Source organism: Monodelphis domestica, chromosome 7, assembly GCF_027887165.1.
Source record: "Monodelphis domestica isolate mMonDom1 chromosome 7, mMonDom1.pri, whole genome shotgun sequence".
NCBI classification, from domain to species: Eukaryota; Metazoa; Chordata; class Mammalia; order Didelphimorphia; family Didelphidae; genus Monodelphis; species Monodelphis domestica.
This window is the reverse complement of record NC_077233.1, coordinates 115009442-115032504: the sequence shown is the minus strand read 5'-3', so window position 1 is coordinate 115032504 and position 23063 is coordinate 115009442. Positions and strand designations below refer to the sequence as shown.

The 23063-nt window shown below is 35.5% G+C and overlaps 1 protein-coding gene across 18 annotated transcripts in view; it reads left to right on the top strand.

Annotated features, from left to right (window-relative positions):
* CCDC171 (coiled-coil domain containing 171) overlaps window positions 1-23063 on the top strand; it is a 543314-nt gene that overhangs the window by 217996 nt on the left and 302255 nt on the right. For all 18 annotated transcript variants that reach the window (XM_056805336.1, XM_056805339.1, XM_056805345.1 and 15 more), the window contains one exon: window positions 11864-11966. In XM_056805336.1, coding sequence (XP_056661314.1) covers window positions 11864-11966 — 103 coding nt within the window. The remainder of the gene's footprint in view (window positions 1-11863; window positions 11967-23063) is intronic.

Genomic DNA, 23063 nt, shown 5'->3' with positions numbered 1-23063 from the left:
ATTTTTCTCCATATGTCTACTAACTCTAATTTTTCTAAGATTTCATTTGCTTCTCTCACCTCTTTCTTATTTATTTATTTATTTGATTTATCTAGTTTGGATAGGGGAAGGTTCAGATCTCCCACTAGTATAGTTTTTCTATCTATTTCATCCTTGAGCTCCTCTCGTTTCTCCTTTAAAAATTTGGATGCTCTGCCATTTGGTGCATACATACTGAGTAACGATATTTCCTCGTTGTCTATACTGCTTTTTATCAGGATGTAATTACCTTCCCTATCTCTTTTAACTAGATTTATTTTTACTTTGGCTTTATCCAATATCATGATTGCTACTCCTGCCTTCTTTTTATCATTTGATGCCCAATAGATTTGGCTCCATCCTCTTACTTTTACCTTATGCGTATCTACCTTCCTCATGTGTGTTTTTTGCAGACAGCATATGGTAGGGTTTTGGATTCTAACCCACTCTACTATTTGCTTGCGTTTTATTGGTGAGTTCATTCCATTCACATTCAGAGTTATGATTACTAGCTGTGTATTTCCCAGCATTTTGATTTCTACTCCTGGTCCTGCCTTTTCTTCTTTCACTATTTCCTTCTATACCAATGTTTGTTTATAGTAATCCCCCCCCCCCCGTTTCCCCTCCTTATTTTACTTCCCTTTCTACCCCCTCCCTTCTTATTCCCTCCCTTATTTTCCCCTGTAGTCTTTTTACCCCCCCCTCCATTGTACTGCTTCCCTCCCCACCAGTCCGTTTTTTGCCCTTCTACTCCCCTATAGGGCACAAATCTATTCTCTTCCCCAAAAGATTGGATTGTTCTTCCCTCTTTGGGTCAGTTTCACAGTATGTAAGAGTTGAGAATTTCTCATCTCCAACCTTTTTACCCTTCCAGTGTATCGATGTTCTTCCCCCTCCCACTATGAGCTTCTTTGTGACATATAAATTTATCCCCATTTGTTTCTTTTCCCATTTCTTTTAGTCATAACCTCTTTTCTTTTTTAGCTCTAGTCATGTATATATATACACACATGTATATGTATTTATGCATGCATATATCTATATACCTATTTATGTCTTGTCCTTTCATCCTATACAGTTTGTCACTGCTCTCTCTGAGTGTAATTCTTCTAGCTGCTCAGGTGATAGCAACAGTTTTTAAGAGTTACCAATGACCTCTTTTCTTATAGGGATACATATCATTTTAACTTATTGAGTCTCTTAAAATTTTGTTGTTGTTGTTTTGTTTGTTTGTTTTTCCCCTCTTTTTAACTTACCATTTGATGATTCTCTTGAGTTCTGTGGTTGGACATCAAATTTTCTGTTCAGGTCTGGTCTTTTATTCATGAATGCTTGGAACTCTTCTGTTGTGTTGAATGACAATACTTTCCCCTGTAAGAATATAGTCAGTTTTGATGGGTATTTTATTCTTGGTTGTAGACCTAGTTCCCTTGCTTTCTGGAATATCATATTCCATGCCTTTCGGTCCTTCATTGTGGATGCAGCCAGATCCTGTGTTAACCTCACCATGTTTCCATGGTATCTGAATGGCTTCTTCTTGGCAGCTTGTAATATCTTTTCTTTCATCTGATTGTTTTTGAATTTGGCTATAACATTTCTTGGTGTTGTCAGTTGGGGATTAAATACAGGGGGGTGATCTGTGGATTCTTTCCATCTTCACTTTCCCCTCTTATTCTAAGATTTCGGGACAGTTTTCCTAGATAATTTCCTTTAGTATTATGTCCAGGCTTTTTCTTTTGTCATGGTCTTCTGGTAGTCCAATTATTCTTAAATTGTCTCTTCTTGAACGATTTTCTAAATCGTCTGTTTTGTGAATGAGATGCTTCACATTTTCCTCAATTTTTTCATTCTTTTTGTTTTGTTTTATAGTGTCCTGCTGCCTTGTGAGGTCACTTGATTCCAGTTGTTGTATTCTGGTTCTTAAAGACTGGATTTTATCTCTGGCTTTTGGTCATCCTTTTCCTTCTGGTCTGATTTTCTTTGAAGATCGTCTTTCATCCTCTTTACCTTGTTGTTCATCTCCTTTGCCTCATCTTTCATCTCCTTTGCCTCATTTTCCAGCTGGTTGATTTTGGCTTTCAAGACAGTATTTTCTCGTTTTAATTCAAGTGCCTCTGTTTCCAGATGACTTATCTTAATTTTTAATTTCTTTTCCCAATTGTCTTCAGCCTCTCTTTGTTGTGTTTTGCGTTCTTCCACAGCCTGTATCCAATTTGCTAGGATTTCTGGTTTATCGTTTGCTGATCTCTCCCGCTCTGTTCCATTTGCTGAGTAGTAGCTGTCTATTGTAGTTTCTTTCTTCTTTTTCTGTTGTTTGCTCAAATTCATCCCTTCTTTACTCCCCATATTTGTCTGTGTTCTTGTTCCTCTCATTTTCTTTGTTTTTTGGGGACTTCTATCAGTCTCCCCTCTTGGAGCTTTAACAGAAGATCTCTTGGTGTAGTCTCTGGGGGAGGGTTGTTGGGGATTTGAGCTTCCCTGTCCTCTGGAGGCTTTTGATTGGCTTAAAGTCCAGCAGTCAATGAGGATGGATGGGTAGCCTGGGGTTCCCTGGGTTCTGGAGACTTTTGATGGGATTGGGTTCAGCTTAGTTGGGCTGGGTTTACTCTGAGTTTTAAACTTCCTAGAAGGCTGTAGCCAATATGGAGGATCTCCAAAGCTCTGGTCAGGCTACCAGGTCTATGCTCCTTCTAGGCTGCTATCTTGACTCCACCTCTAGGTTCCTGTTTTTTTCAGAAGACCCTGCTCTCTAAGGGGGGGGGGTAGGGGTCATGGTCTCCCTGGGCTCTGAGGGCTCCTGATTGGATTAGGTTCAGCTGGTTTGGACCAAATGAGCCCTTAAGCAAAAAACCTCCTCAGCCACAATCTGTGTTGAATGCCCAGAGAATGGCCCAGGTTGCTTTCAAGGCAAGCCCTTCCCCTGCCCTGTTTCTGTTCTTTCAGAAGCTCTGAGGGCTCCTGATGGGATTAGGTTTGGCTGGTGTGGGCCGAATATTCCCCGAAACCTCCCCCCAAAAAAACCACAACTTCCTCCTCCACTATCTGTGTTGAGAGCCCGGAGCCTGGCCCAGGTTATTTTCAAGGTAAGCTCTTAGGAGCAACCCCTTTGCTGGCCCTGAATTTTCTGTCCTTTCAGTAGCTCTGAGGGCTCCTGATGTGATTGGGTTCAGCAGGTGCCCTAAAGCTGGGACCTCCCTTGAGTCTCAGATGGAAGGACCCAGCCAGGGGGCTACAGGCTTCCCACTTCTCTATGTTTCCTTGCTGTCTGTGTTGGGCACCCCGTAGACTGGGTCAGATTGCTTTCAAGGTGAGTCCTTCAAAATAGCCAGCCCTGAGGCCCTTTTGCCTGAGGTTCCTGCTGCTGCTCTGGGCTCAGCACTCTGGGTTGGGGGGTATGGGTCCTGGGACCTTCCTTCTGCCTACCCCTTAGATCTGAGTGATCTAGGTTTCTGGCTTTTGGGGGGCCATACCTTTTGATCCAGGTCCGGGAGGGGGATTTCCCGGGTCTGTCCTGTTGTTCGGCTTGAATTTCGGTGTCCTAGGAGCACTCAGTTTGTGATTGGTAAGGAAGGGTTTCCAAGGTCTGAACTTTTGGTGCTTCTAAGCCGCCATCTTGACTGGAAGCCCTTTTTCTAGTTTTTAATGGAATGCCCAATTCACTGATCTGTTTTTTCCTCTATTTTTTTGAGCTATGCATTTAGAGATATAAATTTCCCCTTAAGTACAGATTTTCATCTTCTAAGTTTTGGTATATTGTTTCCTCATTGTCTTTCTCTTGAGTGATATTGATTTTTTTCTATGATTTGTTCTTCAATCCATTCATTCTTTGGGATAAGATTATTTAGTTTCCAATTAATTTTTATTCTTCCTTTCTGCTGACCTTTGTAATTTTTGATTGTCTGAAAAGGACACATTTAATATTATCTCTTTCTACATTTGGTTGTGAAGTTTATACCTTAATATATGGCCAAATTTAGTTGAAGGTGCTCTATACTTCTAAGAAAAAATGTATTCCTTTTTATTCCTATTCAGTTTTCTCTAGAGGTCTGTCACAGCTGATTTTTCTAAAGTTCTTTTCAGCTGCTTAATTTCCTTCTTGTTTATAATTTTTTTAGGGGACTGAATTTATATACCTGTGGGAAGGGAAGGGTAAGGCCCCCCCACTAGTAAAGTTTTACTGTTTATTTCCTTCTATAATCCACTTAATTTAGGCATCTGGAGTACCTTTCATACCTTAAATATCTTAATTATACCCTTACTTGTATGAATGTAATCAATTTAACCTAACTGAAATTTACTTCTTTGTAGCTTCACTTGAGTGCTGAATTGATTAATTCATTGTTTTTCACTTTTTTAAAAAATATGGAATGCCTAAAAGTCCTTTATTTCCTTAAAAATAAATTTTCACCCCTGGAAGATTGTGCTCAATTTTGGTGAGTATGTGATTCTTGGCTATACTCCTAGACCTTTTGCCTTATGGAATATCATATTCCCAGCATTCTAGTTCTGAATGCTGAAGCTGCCAGATCCTGTGTAATCTTGACTGTGGCTTCATAATATTTGAATTATTTTCTTCAGTCTGATTGTAGTACTTTTTCCTTGGCCTGGGAGTTTTGAAATTTGACTATAATACTCCAGGGATGTTTTATTTTGGGGTCCCTTTTGGGAGCTGATCAGTTGGTTCTTTCAGTTTCCATTTCCTCTTATTCGAGGATATTAGTTATCCCTGATTATTTCTTGTAATATAGTGTCCATGCTCCTTTTTTGATTATGATTTTCAGATATTGTGATGATTTTTAGACGATCTACTCTGGATCTATTATACAGGTCAGTTGTTTTTCCAGTGTGGTATTTCAGACTTTTAAAAAATCCTTTTGATTTTTTCTTATTGTTTCCTGATGTTTTATGGAGTCATTGTCTTCCATTCACTCAATTTTTATTTTTAGGAAAATATTCTCTTAAGCCTTTGTTATTCCCTTTTCCATTTGGTTCAGTCTTCTTTTAAGTCATTTTCTTTACTTTTTTTCCTATTGGGGAGGACCTCCATTTCCATTTTAGTTTTTATGGAATATAGTTAATTTCCCCCCAAACTCTTTACTCTTTTTTTCAGTTTTCTTAATTATTTCATTTAAAAAAATTTTTTTCAAATGTTTCCAAAGTTCTTTGGGATCTAATATATTTTCTCATTTTCTTTTGGGAGTTCACATTTTCCTTTTGCCATTGCTGTCTTCCCCTGTTTATATTTTGATTCTCTTCCACTAACATAACTTTCTAAGGTTAGTTTTTTTTCTCCTTTGTCTCTAGCTCATTTTTCTAGTTATTTTCCCCTTCCCCTTGTTTCCTTGTCTTTCTGTTGCACTATTCCTGGGGTAGAGGGAGTAGTGTTTCTAGATTACAGGGTAGCCTTCTCTGGTGCTTGGGATAGGCCAAATTGTATTTGGCTTTTTCAATGTGTACTTCAGGGCTGTGGCCTGTCTGGCTTCCTATGGAGGACTTAAAGCTATTTTGCCCAGCTGGATTCTGCTCCCCCTACCATGGGGTTCCTCTGTTGTTTTGTGGATTGGACTGTTCCTTAATTCTTCCAGTTTGTTATCCTGGGTCACCCGGTAGTGGATTGTGCTGTTATCCCACTCTACCAGTTCATTGCCCCAGGCATTTTGTTTATTCTGGGCAGTTTATCCCACCTTGCCACTTCTTTGCTTTGTCCATATGGAGGTGTTTTGGGCTCACCCTTTGCTGCCTTGTTTCCCTGGCTGTGTGGCTTGCACTGTTTTGGTCCTCACTCTGCTGGTTCATTGCCTCCACATAGCAGTGCTTTGGCTTGTCTGTGTTTCTCCTGATTCCCTTGCTGCTTCATTCCTTGGGCTACTGCTACTATTAACTGTTTTGAGATGATTTATTTTCTTTTTGTGTGTATGTTTGGAGAGTTTAGGTGAGTAGAGTATTTCTTATTCTATCATCTCAGCTCCTAGAATTGGTTAATCCTTTTCATGTCTTTTTCAGATGATAGCTCTTTACTCAATGGGCAGATTAATTGAACTAGCTAAGGAATTTGAATCTTTGGCGGACTGGATAGAAATTAATTTTTCTATATTGCACAGCAGATAATATGCATTTTCCTTAGACAAAACTAGTCTTCCTTACTCTGACCTATCAGGACAGAGAGAAAGACTGTGAGTGGGACCAATAATGACCATTACCATAACAAGTTAGAAAATCACAAATTTGCTTAGAATACCTAAAATCTTAAACATCTAGTTTATAGTAGCACTCGTAGATTACTTAATGTGAAAACTTTTTTTGTGAAAAAACTTTTCAAAAGTAAAAAACCTTTTCAAAAGTAAAAACTTTGAAAAATGTAAGATTACCTAAAATGATCATGGTAATAATTATAACTGACATCTGAAGACTTGGTTTGCTCAATTGTTACCTACTTGGATGAACTTACATTCTAGAATCCAACATCCTAAGGATCCTAGAACCAGTCTGAAACTTGAGATATTAGACTGGATACACTTTTTGGCCAGTGTGTGATAATTGGAGTATTGTCCAAGGCCATGAAATACTCAGCAGACTTCTATTATCCTAAATGTTAATTAGTGTAAAAATGGAGATTTGAACTCTAGACTTCAATCCCCAGAGACCTTGGTATTTCCCAGAATTCCCTATAATCTCACCTGAGTCTCTACCTGGGCGAGATCACAAGGAGTATTTAATTGGCAGTAACGCCTCCCACACTCTCTCTTCTCTTCTCTCTCCTGCCTTTGCAAAGATGTAGCAAGTAAGCTAAGCACAGGGATTCTGAATTGGCTAATCAGCCATGGGCACGTGGTTTATTATTTTGTGCCCTTGATTTCTAATAATCCTTAATAAACCTCATAAAATATAATATTTTGATTAGTAGAGATATAATTTTAAATTTAACACTAGTTATACATTAGGTAGTTTTAATTTTTGGGAATGACTAGAATGATCCAGGGGTATGGAAATGAAGCCAAATGATGCTCATGTAATATATGTGTAAACGTATATGCACACATATATAGACAATGTCCATAAATAAACTTAATGAACTAACACTGGCACATTGTTAGATGTTAGAACAGAACTTGTTAGAACAGTTATGTTTCAGTTCTTCCTTAAAGCTCAATTAAATATATTCCCTGAGTGGCAAATGTTATTTTGAATCTAGGAATTTAATTGAGCTCATAGACAAAGCTTGAACTTATACCTTTGGCAGTAATGTGCTCTGTATCTGAATTACTAGACTTCTTTGCCTATGACCTTTTTAGTATTCCAGCAGATCCCCCCCCCCCCCCCGAATTTACTTTAGTGAGTATTTGTAGTACTGAAATTCCAAATGCTTCTAGTGACTTTCTTGTTTTAACAATGCTTCTTTACCTGTTAACCTCTCTTTGTGGCTAAAATCTTTAGTAACATACTACTCCAGTGACTGTGTCATAGAATTGCATTGCTCTGGCTCCTTAAGAGACATTTTAGAGGGCAACTAGGTGGCTCAGTGGATTGAGAGCCAGTCTCAGAAGCAGGAGGTCCTGGATTTAAATCTGACCTCAGATATTTTCTGGTTGTGTGACCCTGGGCAAGTCACTTAACCCTTAGCCTAGCCCTTACCACTCTTCTGCATTGGAACCAATACATAGTATTGATTCCAAAATGGAAGGTTAGAGTTAAAAAATAAAAGATATTTTAGTGGAGCTTAAGCCTTGAAGCATGGACCTGATGATAAACTGCTTTAGTTTGAAGACCAACCTGACAGTTTGCAGAGGTATCTTATCAGAGGGTTGGCTATTAAATGATGCTTCATTTTTGAATTCAGAAACTCTGATATGATTCACAGAGTTGTACAAGATGTTATCCATAATGATGAAATCACAGATCTTTGAAATATTTAAAAATTATGGGCAAAACATCTTAATAAGCAATTCAAATAAAATTATTAATCAAGACACAATGGACTTTTGTAATCTATTCTATCTGTTTAATTTTGACTCAAGATTTTATTTGTGTTACAAACTAAATTAATCCCTTCACACATTAAAATATTACTAATGAATGACCAAAGAAATTTGGTCAGGAAATTGAGTTTAACCTAAGAAATTACATATCTATCTGTCTGTCCGTCCATCCATCCATCTATCTATCTATCTATCTATCTATCTATCTATCTATCTATCTATCTATCTATCTATCTATCTATCTATCTACCAACACTATTCACCTTATTCTTCATTTAATCTCCTCAGTACAAAATCATAGTGGCGCCGCCCCCTTCCCCAACACACACACATACTGCAAACTTGGAGCATAAGCTGGTTTTTCACAGAATCTCAGAGGGTAGATTTGGAAGAGCCCCTTCCCCTATCTCTAGTTTTGCAAACATTTACCAAACCATGATCACATTAAGTTTGTTGTTGTTTTTAGATGGGATTTATCAGTCTTCTCCCCAGTAGCCCCATTCTCCATCCTTGAAATTTTCCCAACTCAAGTACTCCTCTATGGCTACCTTGTCACTACCTGTGTAGATTCCCCCATTAAAATACAAATGCTTTGAAAACGGACTATTTTTGTTTTTGTATTTTTAGCCTGAGCTTAGTACAATTCTTGACACCTAGTGATTGATAGTCACTCATCTACCTGAACAAAAACCTTCCTATTTGTTTGCTCCCTATAATTGGCTATATGAGAAACTTTTGTTTGATGATTATTTATTATGTATAAAAGTGTCACCAAGTCTGATCATTTGAAAAATTATTTTTGAAAAGCACATGAAGCAACTATGGACACTCTACATAGATTTGTGAATTATTTTAATTCTTTAGGATGTTGGGATAGAAATTTGTTAGCCATTCAACAAACATTTATTAAGCACTTGCTATGTGCAAGCTCTGTGAATTAAAAAAAGGCATAGACAGCCTGAAATCTCTAAAAGGTCATATTCTAGTAGAGAAAACACCACATACATATGAGAGTAATATAAAAATAATTATGAAAGAGAAAATCTACTTTTCAAGATGGAGCATAGCTTTGAAAACACTGAATAAGGTATTGGCAACTACATATGCAATTAAATATTACTATCAAATAATACCAACACAAGATATATTTATAAAATGTTAAAGCTTAATGCAGAAGCTAGTTGTCACAGTGGATAGAGCACCAGATCTGGAGTCAGGAAGGCTGATCTTCTTAAGTTCAAATCTATCCTCAGACACTTACTGGCTGTGGGATCCTGGGAATGTCATTGAACTGTGCCTCAGTGTCCCCATCTATCAAATGAGCTGGAGAAGTAAATGACAAACCACTCTAGTATTTCACCAAGATAACCCCAATTAGGGTCACAAAGAGATGGACATGGTAGAAAAACATCTGAACAACTAAAAAACTCAGTAGTGAAAAAAGTAGCTCATTTTATATAGTTCTCCTAAAGCTCCCATATAAGATGGGATTGTGAAAAAAAATTCCTTCCTCATTAAAAAACAAAGAGGAAGGCATAACTAAGCAGGATGTTTATAGGATTACCTTGGTTTCCATTCTTCACTCTTAAAATGATTGTTAAACTTTCTTACTAGTCAGACATCTGCGTATTTCTTACTTATGTCTAGATTGTAGTATTCCAAAAAGATTGCCTTTTTGTATGTGAAGATTATAAATGATTATATAAAGATTTTATTAAAGCATTTTCCATATTTGGAAAATATATTTTCTCCTCTTTGTATCTATGTTAAATCAGCAGCCCAATTTTGAAAATGAACAGAAAGTTGTTACTTTGTATCTTTGACTTGGTTGTCATTGTATGACTTCTCTCTAATTTCTTCCTCTAGTAAAGAAATTAAAAAGAAAACAAACATTTGATTTGAACTCAAGAATCTCCTTACTTTATGTCATAGATTGTCTAACTGTAAAAATTTTTAAAGTTCATCATTGTATGTTTGTATAAGAAAGCATTAGATGATATTTAAATCTTTAGCTAAAAGTGGAAGAATGGTGAGATTTTTAACAGTGACGTCCTATATTGATTACTGGTAGGGTTTCGTAAAATATAAATTTAGTGATTCCTATATAAATTACATATTGGTTTAGCAGGCCATTGTGATTAAAGAAGTAGCACATCATTGTGGTTAGAAAGTCTGTCTCAAATTCAGAAAGCCTGGGGTATATTTCCCGCCTTGGACATAGAAGATGTGTGATGCTAGGTAAGTCATTTGAATTTTCAGTGTAATAGTCAATTCTCTAAGTGTAAGTTAAGGAGATAGTGCCCTGCATTGAGGCGGGGAGTTTCCTTGCCTTGAAGTACCCTTGTGTTAATGAAATCTTTATTTCTTATTTCTTCTGATTAAATTCATACTACATAAATGCCAATGTGAAATGAGTTATTGTTCTAGTTGTATGAATGTGGACATGGGAATGCCAGTAAGATTGGTCAATTTCTTTAAAGATTTATAGCAAATGAATAGTAGAGTGGGAACAAATAAGTGTTTTTTGAGGTGTCCTGTCTTTTCTATAATGTTCTTAAATGTATTTGTATATTTTTATCGTCATCTACAGCTATAATAAAAATTATTATATCCCACTTATGCATGATGCTATAATAGCCATAAAAAGCAAATTTTACAGAATAAGATTGACTTAGAGGCTAACTATACTAATAACTCTAGTTAAGTATAATAACAAAGTTTAAATAAATAGCAAACTCTACATGAAAGAGGTAATGATTGCAAAATTTATTAGTTATCATCATAAATAATTCAAAAAAAGAATTTTTTGGCTACTTATGTCAATTAAAAAAACAACTAGTTGTTTGGATAGTGAAAGTATTTTTGAGTTTCTATAACCCAGTAGACATTGCTACTGAGAACATTAGCAGCCCTTGGCTTCAGCAGCATTATATGTCAAATATAAGTGAAGTGCAAGTATGTCTACAAGTAAGGAGGCAAGAAATAAATATTTATATATTTACATGGAAACAAGGGAAAGCAACTGTGGAGGCTGTGTATCCACTGATAGATAACTTCTGTATGGGTGATAAGGATATATTGAGGTTGTTGAGGAGTTTTTTCCCGACAGTAAAGATACTATTGGCAAGAAAAATCTTCTATACGATTTCTAATGGAATACAATTTCAAATGGGTAGGTAGATATAAAATGTTATTAAAATATAGATGTGAGAATTATCTTCCATGATGACCTCATGCTTAAGGCTAGTTGTGATTAATGACAATTATTTTATTAGCAAATAATATTTACTTTATTTGCCTTTTTTTTGTTTAATCCTTCAGTTATGTGCAGCTTTTTATGATCCTGTGGACCATAGCTATGCAGGGGATTTTCTTGGTAGGGATACTGGAGTGGTTTCCATTTTCTTCTCTAGTGTATCCATTGGATCCTCTTTTTAGGAAATCAGAGGTTAAGCACTTGCTTAGTGTCTCACTGCTAGGAAGTGTCTGAGGTTGGATTTGAACTTGGGTCTTCCTGACTCTAGGCCCCACGCCCAATCCACTAAGTGACTTAGCCGACTCCTGTTATTTACCTTTATATCAGCAAATTAAATAAAACAAGTTCTCCAATACAAAAATGATAAAGTTAAGAAATTAGACAAGAAAGTGTCATATTGAATCTTTGAATCCTGACAGAAAGAGTTTGGAAGGTAACAATTTTGTGTCATAATGATCATTAGATGAATTCTGTGTATTACAGAAGATTGTTGTAGGCTTTGTTAAAATAGATTTTACTTGACACTATTTCAGAATTTATTTAGTATAAATCTTTTATAACATAATGACTTTTTTATTTATAATTTTTTCTTCCTTTTCAATACTAAAAATAGGCTAAGAAGCATCAGACCTGTCTAACGGAGATGAATGAAAACAATGTGAAAGAGTTGGAGTTGCTCTCAGACAGCTTTGCTGTGTCTGGCCAGCGGACATCAGGTTAGTTGAAGGTATAAAATGACAGATGCATCTGTCAATGTTCCAAAGTCACTACATTGTGGGAATTCTGCAGATGCCTCTTGCAGTCCCTCTTCTCAACATGCTTTGATTTGATGACATGATAAGAGCAGTTCTCACAGCAGTCAGTTGGCCTAGCTGGCTGAGAAAGGGTGACGGAATGTGGACCTGCTGTTGTCAGCCCAGAACTTGATTTACAAGTGCTGGGGTGGATATGATTGGACAGAAAAGGGCTCGCTTGCTGTGCTCTGAATCCAACTGAGAAAAAAGTCCTTACAGTATACCTGCAAGGGGAACAGATGTTTTGATTGAACTGAGCCAAATTCTGAGGCAACCTTCAACAACTTAAAGGTCACATATTCATAAAGGTTATGTAGGACACAGGATTTAACACTCTGCTTGTTCTATACTGTTGCTTTCTAGCCAATTGTCAAATGTATTTTCTGTATTTGTATTCACCTATTGTCCTGGTAAGTATACTTGAGTGAACTTATAGTTGAATTAATTAGTTTTAATAGTTATAGAAATATAAAAATCTTATCAAATAGAGATATCACAAGAAAATGTCAAAATCAATATTATTTTATCAAATAAGTGGTAGACTTATAATAACAACACAATTTCACTTTTTCATATCTTCTCTAAAGAATTATACATTATATAATAACTTAATGTTATAATTTAAAATTATCCATCTTAATTAATTTCTTGTTTTATTCTGGAAATCCAACATTATTTCATGTGACCTATAATTCATTTGTGTTTCTTGACAAGTAAAGTATAGCTAAATATCATTTGTACTTGAAAAAATTGCTGAAAAGATTAATTACTCTCTAAAGAATGAATGTAGTATTTAAACAACAGATAAGTTTATTTAAGCAGTTTGAGAATTTAAAACTTTGTTGTCCATGTTTAAGAGTAGTAGTTCTGGTGTAAGAGCACATAGTTTATTTGGCCTTTATTTGGCTCTGCCAATTTCTTAGATTATGGCTCGATTGTATATTTAATCTTTTGATCTTTTGTCTTTCTGAGTTTCTTTACTCTTACATTTTATATTGTGATTTAACTGAATTACTAGATACATTTTACTTAGATTCAGATTTCTAGTAGATACCAGTGATTATGATATTGTGTGAAAAGCAAAGGATAATGTAAATGATGTAATAAAGACGGCTGGTTTCAAGAGAAATTTAAACTTCTAAACATAAATGCTATAATTTCTTTATAGAAATTGTAGACTACTGTTATAGCAGTTGCAGTTTTCTGATTGATGTGTCATTATAATGTTGTAATGATATGTCTTTAGAAATTGTTATAATGGTGTTTTAGCATATCTTCTCACTCATTAATAATATATATATAGTATTTTAAATACATCTTTATAGTTGATTTTGAAATGCCTAGAATCATATGGCATATTTTTTTTACTCTTAAGATTAATTCATTAAAAGAATGTTATGAATTGTCATTAATAAATCTGAAGATTGAGAGCTATACTCTATTGAATAAAGAGGGCCATCCCTTTCTCCTTTTAATGCTATTTTTTTCTAAAGTCCCTAGTTGTCATTATAGTTTATTACATAAACTCCATTTTGATATGGAAAAGGTTTTAGTACATAATGAACTTATTTAGAATTATTATTTGTTAATGTAAATAGAGTTGGTGATTCAACTAGCTTATTGATTGTTGTCTTCATTACCTGATCTTTTGAGATTTCTTTAATTCAAAGTAGTTTACTATTAATATTTAGTATTTCTAAAATTTCTATTTTAATATAAAATGTTCTAGGCTTATATATTTCCTGTTATTAAAAAAGATTACAAAGATAAGCACCCATAAATTTAAAAATGGATAGCTCCTTCAATAATAAAATTAAATTTTCCCCACCCCAATTTTCCCAACTGTACTCTTTCAGAATTTGAATCTTTTTTCAAAGCTCACCCAGAGTGTGACTTCTGAGTTATTATAGAGATTACAAGAATAGAAAAAACATAGTCCTCAATTCCCCTTCTCCTCATGTGAAGAAATTTGGAAGGATTAAGAGGATTTTTGAGGTGCCAAAGGAGGATTTCCTGGGTCCAGTTTTGAAGAGCTTGGTAGGGCAGCTGGACGGCTCAGTGGATAGAGATCCATCCCTGGAGTTGGGAGGATCTGAGTGCAAATGTGACTTCAGCCATTTCCTAGCTATGTGACCCTGGCAAATCACTTAACCCCAAAATTGCTTCATCCTTACCATTATTCTGTATCATTCTAAGAATGAAGGTAAGGGCTTTCTTTAAAAAAAAAAAAGAGGAGGAGGAAGAGGAAGGAAGAAGAGTCTGGTTGTAACTCTCCCAGAGAATTGAGTATATTTTTTAAGGAGTGTATGCTTCTGGAGTAAGTCAGAGGTGATTGACCAGGTCCCTGCAGGATGTCTTTTGGGGAGGAACCCCAGTGAGACAGATATGCAGGATGAGCTGGCTGGCTGCATTTCTCTTCAGCTGTCTAGTTCACTTTCCACACTGTTGCTCACAGTTCAGCTATCTGTTCTGTGATGAAAAATATGAAATTTCTATCTCCAGACTTCTGCCCATTGGACTTTTTATGGGAAGTATTTTAAACACACAACATCCAAAAGCACAACTCTCCCCCCACCCCCCAAAGCCACTATTCCCTACTGATTGCTTTGATCCATCAAGATCTTTCCCAGTCACTTGCCTGGAAACTTAGGCGCCATCACTGGTTCAATACTGCATCTCCAATCCAGTTAGTCACCAGCACTTGTCCATTCTTACACTGTCTGATCTGGCTCTTCCCTTAGTCTCCATTGCTATCACTCCAGTTTAGGCTTTTATCTCACCTGTGGACTTGTTGTTAGTGTGGATCCTTTGCTTTTGAAGAAGACCAATGACATCATGAGGAATTGGGTCTTGGACACCTGAGGAGTAGCAGAATAATAGCTGACATTTATATAGCACTTTAAGGTTTCTGAAGCTCAAAGTGCTACATATATCAACTGTTATTCCATTCTACACAGGTTATCTCATAGTCAAATTGTCTACTTGTTTTTCATTTAAAATGTTCTCAACTTTACTTTGTTTTTTTTTTCTTTGCCTTTGTTCAGTCTTTTCTACCCCCATTCCCCAAGCTTTCTGCTAAGGATGACAGAACTCTTTGACTGGAAAATCTTTTTTCTCCTATTTAGGCAGAGGAAACTAGCCCAACTGATTAAAGTACCAGAATTTACCAAATTAAAACCAACAGGAAGGAGAGAACTGCTTCCTTCAGACACAAGCTTCCAACATCTCAAGGAAATGTTAGAAGGATCCTTAATTCTTTATATCTTACCTAATCTCTCATCCATACTTAAACATTTACTTGTTACTATATTAACATAATGTACTTCTCCTTCTGTGTTATTTGCATTTTAAATGAAGAAACCTGGAGAAAGCAGTTCCTCAAAGGAATAAATTTCTTTTAATTATAGAATTTTAGGTACTTTGCTGCTAATGGGATGGGGATTATTTTGTGTAGTGAACTGCTGGTGTGTCCTGTAAATAAATGCTAACACACAGTATCAGTAGAAGACAAACCCATGGGTAGCAAAAGCTTTTCAGAATGAAGTTGATTAAGCCATTAGGGGGGAGTTGAAAAAAAGTGTGGCCTTCTCCTTCAGCATTTGTAAGTTTTTCATTATATAGAGTTCATACAAGGTCACAAGGGCATTAAAACTTATTGACTCCACACACAGGCAGTTTCCAAATATGGTATGTAAGTTGTTTTAGATGTATATCAGCAGGTAATTCCAAATATTCCAATAAGGTTTGGACTAGGTTTCTCCCTACAGTGAGTTTCCCCATGATAGCCACTTAGTATGCTTCCCTAGGCTAATAACCTTTGGTATAAGCTTTAAAGTGAAGTTGACAACATAGAATAAACTATGTATTGTTTCAATATTTATTTGCCATTTATCCTTCCTATTACATATAGAAGTGTACAGCGGTGACCAGTCATACACTAGTATGTGTCAGAGGCAGGACAACTCCAGGTCTTTCTGATGCTGAGGCCTGCTCTCTTAAAGAGATATCATGTTGTCTTTTTTAGACATATACATTGTAGAACAGGCTATAATGCTGATTTACATTATTGGCGGGGGTTTTTTTGTTCAGAATTCCCTATCCTAATGAATTAAAAAAAAAACAGAACTATTATGTGCTTCATCCTGAAAGGGAAAAATAGGGACAATTAAACTGAACATTAATAAAAAAAACAAAAGCTCTGTTTTTACATTCCTTACATAAGGTTTTCAGTTAAGATCGTCTTCAAATTTCTTTCTATCTTGAATTATTGCAGTATAGCCCTACTTACTATGACAAACATTGCTCAGAATAACATCATAAGTTCATTATGACCAAACTCCAACATAAATTCATTAAACCTAGATGTGATATTTTTGAATAATCCTTTTGATAATGTTTATAACATTGGAACTAACATTGGAACTTATGTTTATAACGTGGAACTGGCTTCCTCATTCCTCTTCCCTACTTCCCATAAACCTGTGTAATGTATTAGTGAAATTATAGTAACTCAAATTTATATTGCATTTTGAGAATAACAGTGATAATTTGTTTCAGTTCTACTTATAAAATTATATTGTTCATTGCAATAAGCCTGTTAGGTAAGCAGATTTAGTAGTATTAGCCCCATTGTATGGGTGATAAAACCAAGCTTCAGAGAGACAGATCAACAGCATTGTTCATGGCCATGAAGATAGTAAGTGTCAGGAGCAGATTCAAACTCAGTTCTCTCAATTCTGAGACCACTGCTCTTTCAACTCATTGTCATTCAGAAGCCATGCGAATTTAGTCACAGACACTTTGAATTGGATGGGTCAAGAATCCCTCCTATGATATCCTTAACAAGTGACCATCTGGGTTTTACTTGAAGAAGGCCAATTAATTGGCCATTTGATAGCTTATGTGAATGCACTCACACACACACTCTCTCTGTCTCTCTCTCTTTCATACTGCAGGTTGCATGTATGTGCATACAGATAGACATTTGTATATGCATTTAAGTATACAGATTACAGAAATATGTTTTTCCTTTCACCTTCTCCCAATAATTACATTTTTAAAACTTTCTAATGAGTTCTACATTTGACCCTATTAGTTTTTGAGAGCCACAGATTTCTCACTGATGATATTTTTGCTATTATGGTATGTTGTAGGTTAGCACTGGAGTTGGAGAAAATCTGGGTTTGAGTTCTGCTTCTGATGTATAATTGGTTTGTTGCCCACCAATAGATCTTTTAACCTTCTAGTCTTCCAATTGACTCTCTAAGACGGTAACTCATGGTGAGTTAAAGAACACTTTAAATACAATAAAATTTCATGGAGCACTTGCTGTATTGAGGGCTATGTTCAGAGCTGTAGGCATGCTGACAGAGAACAAAGCAGTGCCTATGCATGAGTCCTAAATTGGTTTTGGAGAGAAGTGAAGTATTATGATCTTTGGATGAAGACACTGCGATAAGCTTGTGATAAGCCGAAAGAAGGGCTTATGTGTAATGTAGAATCAGAACCAGGTATGCTAGCAGCAGTCCTTCAAGTGATGATTAAATGCAATGGTGAAAGATTGGGGGCCAGGGGAGAGGAAAGGAAATTGGCCAGATGAGAACCTTGTGAACTTCAAAAGGTAGAAAGAACTGGAGTTCCTATTGGTATTAGTGTCTATTCAAACTAGTAACTACTTTCCTGGAACTACAGTGGATGACTACAAAAGACACACTGAGGACAAACTAACCCCTTCCCCTGGGGGGTGGGGCAGATTCTTTTAGTACTTCACAAAGGCACTGATTCTGAGGGCAGCAGAGAGCTACACTATGGGGGTCTTCATAAGGATTCCATTAAGAGAGAAAAGGACTTAGAGCAGAGGTGTCAAACATGTGACTGGCAATTCCTGACTGCCACCAAATCATATGAAAATGTAATTGGGAAATAGCTGATAAAATAAATAAAAACACAGTAAAACATAGATTACATATTTGAAAACTAAGTTGGAACTTTATGTATATCCTATTTTACTTGAGTTTGACACTGCTGATTTAGAAACAAGGAGCTCTCTAAGTTTGAATCTCCCTGGGGACCTCATGGATACAGGAAAAAGTACACCCCAGTTTGAGAAGACATTTTTGTATCAGAAGTCTTTGTCATACCTGCTTAGCAACAACTCTTTTTTTGTTACCATGTATTTTATTTTCTTAAATGTATAACATAATATTTAGCATAAGAATTTAATACATGACATCATAAATATCTAATAAATTATGATAAACAGGCATATCCAGGAGAAATAAAATTTCACATTAGTTATGTCTAAAAATCTGTCTCATTCTTTTTCTCCCCCCCCCCCCATTCCTATATCCTTCCCAAGAAGTCAGGTAACATGATATAGGTTATACACATTTTACTGTTTTTCATGTTTTGTTACAAGACACATTACTTCCACTAGAGAAAAATTCATGAAAAAAATAAAGTTAGGAATTTCAGTCTGCATTTGGACACTGTTCCTTCAATGGTGTTGAATATCCTTTTTCTTTGTGAGTCTTTTGGAGTTGTCCCTGATCCTTGCCTTGTTAATAATAGTTATGACATTCACAGTTGATTATCATACACCAGTGATGGTGAGCCTTTTTGAGATGGAGTACTTCCTCCCCACCCCCTAGACTTAGTGCTGTGTTGTCCTCCCCCAGAGACCACATGCTGTGCCCCCCTTCCTATTGAGCTGTTGGGCAGAGGGGCGGATGAAGTGAGGAATGTCCTCAGTGAGTGTAGAGAGGGAGAGGGGAATGGCCTGAGCACTCTGCTCCCCTTCAGCTCTGCTGCCTGTGAGCTGCCTACCTTCCCCCTTGTGCCCTCCCATTGGGCTTCTGGGCAAAGGGAAAGGGCATGGGAAAAAATATCATCAGGTGCTGGGGAAGGGGGAGGGGAGCAGCTTCATCTGAGTCCCTCCACCTTTCTAGTAAAGAACTCAGTAGGTAAGGGGTGGAGAGGGAGGGTGGCCGAGTGCTCACAGAGAGAGCTCTACGTGCCACTTTTAGCACCTATGCCATAGGTTCACCATCACTGTCATATGTTGGCACCATGTACAACATTCTCACTTCACTTTGCATCACTTCATGTAAATTCTTATGGCATGATGCTGTTCCATTACAATCATAGACCACAACTTGTTCAGCCATTCCCTCATTGAAGGACATCCCTTCAATTTCCAGTTATTTGCCACCACAAAAAGAGCTGCTATAACCATTTTAGAGCATATAATTTCTTTTCCTTTTTTTGTTGATCACCTTAGAAAATAAACCTAATAATGGTATTACTGGTTCAAAAGGTTTAAACAGTCTTATAACTCTTTGAGTATAATTCTAGATTTTTTTCCAAAATGATTGGATCAGTTCATAGGTCCACCAACAATGTATCAGTTTCCCTATTTTTCCATGGTACCCTCTGATATTTGCTGTTTTAATCAATCTGATAGGAGTGAGTTATCTCAGAGTTGTTTTGGTTTGCATTTCTCAAATTTATCAGTAAAGATTTAGAGCATTTTTGCATATAGTTAAATATAGCTTTGATTTCTTTATCAAAACTGTTCATTTTTGTCTATTTGTCAATTGGGAAATGGCTCATGTTTTTATATATTTGACAAAGTTCTTTATATATTTAAATAGGAAACCTCTATTCAAGAAACTATCTATAAAATTTCCTCTCAATTTATTGCTTTCCTTTTGATCTTGACTGATTTTATTTTGTACAAAAATTTTTCAATTGAATGTATGCAAAATTATACATCTTACATTTCACAAAGCTTTCTATCTCTTATTTATTCATAAATTCTTCTGTCCATAAATATGAAAGACAGTGTGTTTTCTGTTCTTTTAATTTGTTTGGAATATCTCCCTTTATACCTAGGCCGTGTATCCATTTTGATCTTATCTTGGTAAAAGGTGTAAAATATTGGTCTATATATAGTTTCTGCCAAATTGCTTTCTAATTTTCCCAATAATTTTTTCCAAATAGTGAATTCTTATTCCAAAAACTTGGAACTTTACCTTTGTCAAACACATTGTTACTATAATATTTTATGACTTTCTTGTTAATCTACTCTCTTCCACTGATCTACTTTTCTATTTCTTAGCCATGTTTATATGAAAATATAAGTCTGATCTCAGATTTAATATTTATTATGATTCATTGATAGACAGGAGAAAGAAAGGAAAATAAGAGAGAGGGAGAGAGACAGAGAGAGAGAGAAAGAGAGAGAGAGACAGAGAGAGAGACAGAGACAAAGACAGAGAGGGAGAGAGACACAGAGAGGCAGAGAGAGAGAGAGATAGAGAGAGATCTTGTAAAAGCATTTCCCTCATCTCACTTCCCAAGAACTGACCAACTGCTTCCTTGTTCATCATGCATATATGTTCCTTGCTCTGCCCTGAGTACTGGCTTTGCACTGATATTCAGGCCAACATGCAGGGGATGCCAGACATGAAGGCAGTAGGATGATGTTATGTTTGCAGCCTGAGAGGGGGTGGGTAAATTTCCTTACACAGCAAATACCAGATGATTTTGATAATTACTACTTTATAATATAGTTTGAAATCTGGCACTGCTAGCCCTCCTTCCTTAATTTCAATTATTTCCTTTGATATTCTTGACCTTTTGTTTTTAGAACTGAATTTTATTAATTTTTTAGTTCAATAAAATAATTTTTTGGTAATTTAATTGGGATGGCATTGAATAAGTAGATTAGATAGAATTTTCATTTTAATTATATTGACTGTACTTACCTATGAACAGTTAATATTTCTCTAGTTAAGTGACTATTTGCACAAAAAAGTTTTATAGTTGTATTTATGTAGTTTCTGGAACTGTTTTGAATATTCTGTTTCTAGGTGTTTTATTCTATCTTTGATTAATTTAAATGAGTTTTCTTTTATTACCTTTTTGGCAATATATAGAAATGTTGATAATTTATATGGCCATTAAAAAACCAAAAATTCTTATTGTATTGGTTCCTAGGCAGAAGAGTAGTAAGGGCTAGGCAATGGGGGCTAAGTGACTCTGCACCCCCCCACCCCCGGGTCACACAACAAGGAAGTGTCCGAGACCAGATTTGAATCTAGGACCTCTTGTCTGTAGGCCTGGCTCTCAATCCACTGAGTTACCCAGCTGCTCCCTAGAATATTTTACATCTACTACTTTGCTGAAATTAGTGATAGTTTAAAATTTTTTTAGAAAATCTAAATAAACACATTTTAGAAAAAAGAAATTAAACAGGTTATAAAGGAACTTCTTAAGGAAAAAGTATGAGGACTAGATAGATTTACAAGTAAATTTTACCAAACATTTAAAAATCACCGAACTCCAATATTAAAATTTTTATTTAGAACACTTGATAAAGAAAATCTTACCAAGCACCTTTTATGAAACAAATATAATTCATATATTATAAATCAGGAAGAGTAAAAACATAAAAAAGAAAAAATATATTTTATATATAATAATATAATATATATGTAATATAACATAAAATAAAATATAGGTTAATTTCATTAATGAATATAGATGCAAAAAATCTAAACAAAATATTTGTCAGGAGACTTTAATACTATATCACAAAGATTATACATTATGACCAAACAAGATTTATACCAGGTATGCAGGGATGATGTAACATAAAGAAAACTATTAACACAATTGAATGCATCAACAAAAAATGTCAAAAAAAATTTATGATTATATCAGTAGATGCAGAAAAAGCTTTTGACAAAATACAGCACTCATTTCCATTAAGATCACTGGATTTTTCCTTATATTAATAAAAGTATATATTAAAAACCATCAGCAAACATTATTTGTAATGGGGATAAATTAGAAACCTTCCCTATGAGATCAGGAGTAAAACAAGGATGCTCATTATCACCAATATTATTTAACATTGTACTAGAAATGCTAGCAATAAGAATAATAAATAAATAAATTCAATAATAGAAGAAAAAAACTGAAAGTGTCAGAATGGGCAAAGAGGTAGTAAAACTATCTCTTTTTGCAGATGATATATATAGAAAATCCTAGAGATTCAACTAAAAACCCTTTCTAAAAGCTAATTCAGTCTGGCTGATAATAGATAAGGAGTCTTCCTCTGGTACCTTAAGAGTAATGATACTAGAGAATCTCAGTGACTCAAGGTTATAGGTAGAATCCCTAGGAGTAAAGCTGTTGCCCTCCTCTGTGGCCCCAGAAGGATTGTTAGAAATGCTTAAATTAACATCCATCAACCAAGAAGTCTTTATTAAATGCTTATTTTGTTTCAGACACTATTCTTACCACTAGGGATACAAAAAAAAGGCCAAAGAACAAACGAAAAAAACTGCCCCAAAATCAAATCTGTTCTTAAAGGGTTCACAGAATGAGAGAGGAGAAAGCAAGAGAATAAGTACCTACAAGATATATACAGAATAGATAGAAGCTGACTTTAGAGGAGAAATATTTAATAGGTGGGAGGAGGACCTCTTATAGTGATATTTAAGTGGTATACTAGTGGCATATATATGATAATATATTATACTATATATATTGCATTAATGGTGATAAGGGTCCGCATTCATGCCATAGAGGACACAGTCAATGAAAGGGCGGAGAGATGGAGGAAGTGTCATGTATGAGAAAAAAACCAGTAAGTCACTATACCTGTTTAGAGTCTGTGAAGTGTAATAAATTGAAAGGAAACAGAAATAGAGAACCAGATTATGAAGAATTTTAAATACCAAATCTTTATATTTGATCTTGGAGGTAATAGGGAGCCACTGGTGTTTATTGATTAATGGAAAACACAGTCAGACTTGTACTTTAGGAAGATCAATTTGTCCATTGTGTGGAAAATAACAAGTCAGTTCAATTTTAATTAATCTGTGGAAGATATGATGAGTCCCTGTGTAAGGTTATGGTGGTTATGTGAGTGGAACCAAAGAGGACATCTATAAATGGTATGGAAGTAGAAGTGTCAGTTTAGATTTTATTAATTATAGAAAAATAGAA